The sequence below is a fragment of the Colossoma macropomum genome, unplaced genomic scaffold, assembly GCF_904425465.1.
Source record: "Colossoma macropomum unplaced genomic scaffold, Colossoma_macropomum, whole genome shotgun sequence".
NCBI lineage: Eukaryota > Metazoa > Chordata > Actinopteri > Characiformes > Serrasalmidae > Colossoma > Colossoma macropomum.
This window is the reverse complement of record NW_023494789.1, coordinates 3,413,447-3,421,613: the sequence shown is the minus strand read 5'-3', so window position 1 is coordinate 3,421,613 and position 8,167 is coordinate 3,413,447. Positions and strand designations below refer to the sequence as shown.

Here is an 8,167-nt window from a genome sequence, read left to right as displayed (position 1 = left end):
AAGAGCAAATCTCCTCAGGAGAAAAGAAAACGCACGCACACACACACATGCACGCACATGAATTATCCCCCCACTGGATCAGTAGATGAGTGTGCTCTCCTCGAGGGCAGCCATATGGATGGATTTTACACTGAAAAACTGGAATGGACTTCTAAGTACTAAACACATTTACTGTAAGTCACTGGCATGGATGAAATCTGTGTTTATGTTATACTTTTTCACAAAGTCATGACAGAGAGCACAAAGTAAAGCCAATATACTGAACGTGGTTAACCGCCAGCGTAATTATATGAAGCTACGCTTAAAACAAATGCACGAAAGTGCTATATAAATTTCTTAAGGATATGGTTTAATGTCATCTGTTGGTCCTTAGATCCAAAGCTAAGTCTGTGAATGTGAAGGGGAGGCGGGGCGGGGGGCGGGGGGGGGTGTACTTCACACCCATTCTTTTAGCAAATCTACACTTGTGCAGCATTTTTCTCTGTGTACTTCTATGATGTGTACTGTACAAAATTAAAATTGAGCTTAATTATCAGGAGATGAGTTAAAAACCCTAGCAATGCCACAGACATCTGTAACCTAAGGACCCAAGGATAGCCCAAGAGCCACAACCCAAGAGCAAAGAGTCCCAGTTTGTGGGAAAATTGATATAAAATAAGTAAAATAAGTACTGATTTTTGCTGTAATATAACATATTGGAAACAAAGGAAAACATAAAATGTGGCCTCTGCAAATGTTTGGCACATTTTATATTTTATGTGTTACTTTTCGAAGATGTTAAACTCAGCAAATAAACTAAAATTGTCAGCTAAAATGTGCAGAAAAATGTCATATGTAAGTTTGTTGCCTGTTGAGGATGTGTTATCTTCTCTTCACTTAAAAAAACAACAAAAAATTGAGCCCAAACTTTTGCATACAACTGTATGTTGCTGCTGTCAAAACAAAGCCTTGTATCTCAATTTTTATCGTTTTTCCTTTACATTGTGTGTAAATTTCATGATGAATGGACCAAGAGAAATGGCCCAGAATTACCTGGAAAAATGTCTGGTTCCACTGATTTACATTAAAAGTAAAGTATGTTTTTCCTTTCTCCTGTAAAGTTACCATTTTGGAGATATGGTGTTTTGACTAAACTGAGAGGTTTAAGCTGGGTAAAGTCTTGTGCTCTCCAGTTGAGTTAACTAAAAAATTATGTAATAAGTTGACGTGTGCTTCTATGTTGAGCTGCCTTTCATTTTTTGCACTGTAGTGGGCCAGCTTCTTACAAACTTCTTGTTGGTAACCATAATTCAATGTGATCCAACTGATATGGCCACATTTGACTCACAAGACAACCACACTGCTGATTACATTTGTACAAATATCTTTTTTTATTTCAAAAGTACATTTGAACTTCAAATACTTCAAAACACTGACAATACATACGGATGAATATATAAATATGTCTTAGTATTTACAAAACATACATTGTCCTAAAAAACTATATCTCTCTACATCTGGCTTTCCAACTTCATCCTTTGATAATATCTTTTAATGAGACTTGTCCCTCTCCACTGACCGTGCTTTGGCTCTTTAACTTCCCTCCAATTAACTCGGTCATGGTCCAACGTGTGTGAGGCCGCAACCTTCAGTCTAAAGGTGGCGGAGTCTGACCAGCCGGCTGCAGAGCAGTATGGATAAACGGAGACGGGGTTGAAAAAGGGCCCCGAGGCTTTATGAGTTCCCTCTTAGGCTCCTCTGGGGGGAGGGGACCTAGACTGACCCTGCTGACCTCATATGCTTGGTCAACCAACAGCGAGGCTGAGCCAACTACTGTTCCACTCAGTACAAGTGCTTTCGTCATACATCCCTAAAAATAATTCTCATTTACAAGAAAGGATATACAATTCTTCGGTTTGCAGAGATGTAAAGTACACATACTCTATCAATACAAAGTTCAAGAGTTCCTTAAAACGCACACAGTCCTTGCTGTTTAAGGGAATACAGCTTCAGAGATTTATGTCTCTTAATATGGGACCCTATACAGGAGGTCAATAGAAATTATAGCAAAGCCCTTCAACTATCTCCTCCTCACAGAGGTCCCTGATTCTCCACGGCAGAGTACTCCGTCTCAGACACATGTGAGGCATCAATCAGCCTGGCCAGACCTGTTTTGGTGGAGTACTTGAAAATGAAGGCCTTCATGAGGTCATAGCGGTAGTTCTTGTTGACAAAGTTGTAGATGACAGGGTTGAGGCAGCAGTGGAGCAGGGAAAGGCACTGTGTCAGGTGCATCGCCACGTACATGACGTTCTCCAGTGCGCAGGTGAGCGGCAGCACATTGAGCAGGGCCAGCGTGTCCATCAGCAAAGTGCCATGGTAGGGCAGCCAGCAGACCAGGAAGACTACAATGTAGGTGAAGATCAGGCGCCGGCCTAGGCGCCACTCCTGGTCGGCTGACGATTGGACGGCCTTCGCTAGGAGGGCGTAGAAGATGGCGATGACGGGGAAGGGGACGGCAAAGCCCAGGATGATGAAGCTCATCTGGACGCCCACCATCCACTCTCGCATGCTCTCGGCCGGGTATACGGACCTGCACACGATACTCTCGGAATGTGAGGATTTGACGGCTTGGAGGAAGTAGGTGTCAGGAATGGCGGCCAGCAGCGCCAGAAGCCAGACACCTACACAGATCAGCTGTCGGATCCATCTTCTCTTACCCTGGCTGGGGGTGTTGCCGAAGTGGACCACAGACAGGTAGCGGTCTACGCTCATGCAGGTCAGGAAGAAGATGCTGCTGAAGAGGTTGACGCTGAAGACCAGGTGTGTGATCTTGCACATGGCATCACCAAAGGGCCAGTGGCCATGCTGGAGCAGAGAGCTCACGGACACTGGAAGAGTGGCCACTACGCACAGGTCGGCAATGGCCAGGTTAAGAATGTACAGGTGTGTCTCGTGGCGTTCCTGCCTACCGGCCCGCACGTTCACCCACACCACCAGGGCGTTGGCGGCCAGGCCGATGAGGAAGATGAAGATATAGAGGACAGAGAGGGCATAGAGCAGGGCCCGCTGGCTGAAGGCAGTTGGACACACCACCGCCTCCACGTGTGAGCCGTTGTCATCCAGGAAGGAGAAGTTCTGCTCCAGCATGTCCAGCAGCTCAGTCAGATCGTTCATGTTCACGGCCATGTTGGTTCACGCTCCGCACTGGAACTCTCGGAACAACACGGCGACCTGCAACATAAGACATCAACTGGTGAGTTTGGAAAGGCAGGCAGGGTTCAATTAAGCGCTGGGAGGACAGAAAAATGTGTAGCATAGAATGTTTATTTTCAAAAACAACATGCATAATCTGAAACATCTCAAACTCGCCAGGGGTTCCGGTGTCAGAGGGCAGGACCTCATGCGGTTTGGGTGGAATTTTTTTCCGCCTTGTCTGTTACAGCGAGCCATTTCCCAGGCTTGCTGGGTTGTTGCTCTTAATCTATCAATAGAATAGCCAGTTTGGACAATGGCTGCCAAAGGATCAAAGAGAATTATCAGGGGCTGAGACTCACAGCCTAATGCATCTGAGAGTAATCAGTGAGCACAGCGTGCCTGACAGAAAGCATGCATGCTGAGAGCATGACGCTGGAGAAACCTCTTCTCTAAGAGAGTTATCAGGGTATTCTATCTCTACACAGTGCTATCGCTCTCAGACCATTATGGAAAACTGATAAACAACACCATAGGTCTATAAAAACACAGACTATAGGATGAGAAATTATGCATACAGTAGCTGATAACTGGATTATCAGTCTGTCTGAGAGTTCTGTGGCTGTCTAAAAGACAAGCAGCAGAACTGCACTGAAAAGGTGAAAATCTCATCAGACATTCATGACAAATGGGAACCATGAAAGTGGTCTGTGTTATTCTGTACAGGTAACAGGCAGCGCGGTGACAGAAAGCAGAGAGCACTGCTTCTAAACCATGAGCGAGCTGAGGCTGAGATCGGGTGAGGTAAGGAGAACAGGGTGAGGGCTGCTGCACCTTCTCCAACAACAAAGGGTGAAAAGATCTATTATAGACGTATGTGTCCAGTGCTTTGAACTAGCAAAGAACAGAAGGAAACCATGATTCATTCATGCAGCGTCTTGAAGAATTTCATTCACACGCACATTTCCCTGATCATAAAACATCTCTGCTTAGAGTGAAGCGTGCAGGGCACAAAGAAAAGCCAGCACACGAGGATGTTTTTTAAGTGATGAAAGCATAGTTGCACAAAACATGACCTCTATTAAGACATTTAAAGCAAATCACATGTCCTGAATACAGAGTATGGCACACGACAAATGCAATTTCAGGAATTTAAAACAAAGTATCAGCTTTCAAAAGCCCGTCCCCGTTTTGCATTAAGAGCCATCGGGTGATATAACCTGTTTAAGCCTGTTTATTTTCCTTCCAAATCAGCCTCGAAACAGTGTTTGCGCCTGACCTTAATGCCCTTTAAGGGAAACGTGAGAGGAGACCCAGCTGTTCTTAATGTACTCTCTGATCCTCACTCACTGCAAGATGAAGAGACCACTCCGGTCCCTCCGAAACAAAGGCAAGTTGCTTTTTACAGCTTTTCTCTCAAGCTCACGTTAGCAGAGGGGCAATGCAAAGCTCTAACCTGGCCCATCAGGTGCAATAAAACATGGTGGTCTCTGAGAACACCCCCCACCCACCTTGTTGTGAAGCCACTGTGTTTACACTTTTCAAATATTGCGGCGTCCCCTGAACCCCCCCCTTACCTGATCCTGCGGCCCCGGGCTGCAAACGCACTGGCCGGCACAAAGAGCTCCCTGTGTGGACGCAGCCACTCTCACCGCAGCCACCTCCCCCCCGCATCACCCCACCCCTCACTCTCTCTCTCTCTCTCTCTCTCTATCTGCTTCTCTCTCGCTCGCTCTGTCCCTTTCTCTCTCCAGCTCTCCTTAAATCCCCTGAAACTCAGCATTGTTTCCTTTCAAAAGAATTACAGGCAATGGCTCAGGATAAGATAGAACGGTCAGTCAGGAGCCTAAAGTAACCAATAAAAGTTTAACACAGTAAATAAAAGTGGCCGTTAAGCAGCCAGTTCTGACCAGCAAGCAGCACAAATGCAGAAATGCAAAAAAAAGTGGAAATGTAGAGAATATGTCCATATTAGGCATAATTAAGGCTAACATTAGGCCATTAAAACAGATATTAAAATGGGAAAAAGTGATGAAGAACATAAAAACAAAAAGAGAAAGGGGTAAAATAATAAGGACTATATCTATACTGACTCACAAATATGATAAACATTAGGCCTAAATTTTATTATGATTGTTGTTAAAATTGGTCTAAAATGGTAAAAAGGTGATGAAGCCAAACTACAACATAAAACAAGAACAGTGAGAGAAAATAGCTAAAGTAGAGAAAATATCTACATTGCCCAATCATTAAGACAGATATGAAGCCTATATTACATTGTTATTAATCCTTTATTGCACAGTGTCCACATTAGACAGTTCATCAGTTTCATAAACCGTGATATTCAGGAGAAATCTAAATTTATAGGTCAGGAAACAGCAAAGAGCCCAAGCTTTAACTACTGAAGTCACAAAATACATATATTAAATTATAAGAAGATCTTCAAAGCTGCTCTGTGAACAATTATACACACCCCTATGTCAGTAAACTCCCACTGAGAAACTCAAAATCCCTCATAAGCTCTACCTGCCGCGCACATACAAGACCATCAGGACTTTAACCCGAAACTCATCTCCTATGCAGTGTCAGTCAGGTCGGTAAGTGGGATGGGCGCCTGTCTTCACTCAGTACCATCAGTTACCACCGAAAGTGCTGGAGTGCTAAAAATCACTACAACCGAGTCAGCTCAGCACCAAAAAGGCGCAAACTGCGACGAATCCACCGGCCAAGCGGTGATACAACTGACCTGCTGTCCTGCTTCAAACGCGCAACGTTACTTTAATTAGAAAGTTAGCGAGTTTCTTTAAACCGAGACTAAACAAAACCGAGAAAACAAATCCAGATCCTTACGTTTCTCTCGGCGTCTCCGGTTCAGGGTGGTGTCGGTGGTGATGGGGCGTCTCGGGGAGTTTCTCCAGTAAAGAGGAGCACAGAGTGACAGAGCGGCTGGAGTTCAGCTCGATACTGACTCTCCGCTCCGCCGTGCGCGCGCTCATATAGGCGCGGGACAGCGCCTCTCGAGGCCGATGAGGCAGGCGGGCGGGCGCGCGACACGTTTCCTCCCCCCCCTCGCGTGAACAAAGAGGCAGAGAAGTTTTCGAACGTGCAATACGCGTCCAAAGACTGGACACACCTCCGAGTGGAGGGGATTTCGGTGCTTTTCTGTTGTTAAGCGTTCAGGACAGCAGTGGAATCTACGAAACAGTGAAATAACGCATGAGGAGCTGGTCAGTGGCCGAAAGCCTCATCTGAGGATTACTGTTATTATAGCACTGTAACAGTAACTCCAATACTTTATGTATGTGAGTGTGAGGGCTATAGTTGTATGGCTCACACTTTATGTGGATGGTCACCTATGGATGATCTACAGATACTTATGTTATTAATAAACTTTCTGGTGATAGTCACTTAATCATCAACAACATTAGGGTTAGGGATTAGGTCTAGGAGTATGTGTAGGTTTTATTTTGAGGTTAGGATTAGAGTTAGCAATAGATTTAATAGAATCTTTCACACACAACTTCATGTATATATATATATATATATATATATATATATATGTATGTATGTATGTATGTATGTATGTATATGTATATACAACCTCGTATCTCCATTTTTGTCATTTTTCAGTTTTTGACATAATTCGAAAATGCCGTTTATCCTTTACATTGTGTGTAAAGTTCATGATGAATGAACCAAAAGAAATGGCCCAAAATGACTTGGAAAAAAGTCTGGTTCCATTGACTTACATTAAAAGTAAAGTATGTTTCTTCCTTCTCCTGTAAAGTTACCCTTTTGGAGATACAAGATATACGGTTTTTTTAAGGTACACACCAACTTATGCATTGTATTTCACGTAATACATTTTCTCATCCTATTTTATTATTTTTACTGTATGTTTACTCTATGTTTGTCTTGTATGCTGCTGCTGCTGCTGCTGGAACACTCTAATTTCCCTTTGGGCTTTAATAAAGTCTTATCTTAAAAAAGTGGTGAACAAATCAAAACCATATTATATCCTCTCTGTAGATTCTTCAAAGTAGCCAGCTTTTGCCTTGTTGACAGTTTTGCACACTTCTGGCATTCTCTCAAACGGCTTCTTGAGGAGCCACCTGGGGTGCCTTTCCAGTCATGAAGACATGTGCTGAGCACTTGTTGGCTGCTGAAACCTACTTGTTGAAAAGCCATTGCCACAAAAATGTGTTTTATTTTACTTATTTAAATACATTTATACGTAGTCATAAACTTAATTCATTATATTTGCCTTATTCATTTCATTCGAAACAAATTAAAAGCATTTAAAGGGTCATTTGGATCTAAAACCAGCATTTATTATCTGATTTGTCATGTTAATGTAGTGTTCTATAGTGGAGCACTGTACCCCTCTACCATTGTCTGGACAGAATTCACAGTTTTGTTTTGTTTTTGTGTTTTTGCCCATCAAATACATTACCCAGCGTGCCCAAATGCATGCACCAATGGAGATCAGTGCTCATCAAATCCTGACTGCTAGCCACTGATCTAACGACTAATAAATACAGTCCTATGCAAATGTTTGGAAGCCCGTGATCCTGGTCTAGTTAATTTTCCTCTATTTTGTTAATTTTCTAAGCGAAAATAAGTACAGATCCTCTACAGAGAACGCACAACTGCAAATTTTATCGCACAACTGCTGTTTGTTTGCTGAATTTAACATTGTAGGAAAAAATGAAAATGTGCCTGTACATGTTAACACATTAAACTAAGAAAATAAATAGAATTTATGCATCTAAATTTGCTGAAAAATGTTCCCTGTAAAGCCTATGTTAACCTTTTTGCTTAATTGACAAAACATGTTATTTGATCAGAGGTATTCAAACTGCATAAGCCTGTACATTAATGGTGCTAGATAGCATTAGTGATATATCACTAACCAAATCTTGTTCTTTGTTATTATTATGAATTAGACAGCAAATCAAAATATAACACAACATACAACAGCAAAACAATGAAT

At 42.8% G+C, this 8,167-nt stretch overlaps 1 protein-coding gene across 1 annotated transcript; it reads right to left on the bottom strand.

The window, feature by feature from the left end:
- Positions 1 to 1,346: 1,346 nt before the first annotated feature.
- On the bottom strand, positions 1,347 to 6,142 carry ackr3b (atypical chemokine receptor 3b). Its single transcript, XM_036569796.1, has 2 exons — positions 6,025 to 6,142; positions 1,347 to 3,213 (listed from the first exon to the last, which is right to left on the bottom strand). The coding sequence occupies exon 2, from the start codon at positions 3,166 to 3,168 to the stop codon at positions 2,071 to 2,073; it is 1,098 nt and encodes a 365-aa protein (XP_036425689.1). The 5' UTR covers positions 3,169 to 3,213; positions 6,025 to 6,142; the 3' UTR covers positions 1,347 to 2,070.
- Positions 6,143 to 8,167: the final 2,025 nt, after the last annotated feature.

Bases quoted from the DNA above. Each gene is read 5' to 3' on its own strand.
- ackr3b (XM_036569796.1), bottom strand. From the start codon at position 3,168: ATGGCCGTGAACATGAACGATCTGACTGAGCTGCTGGACATGCTGGAG.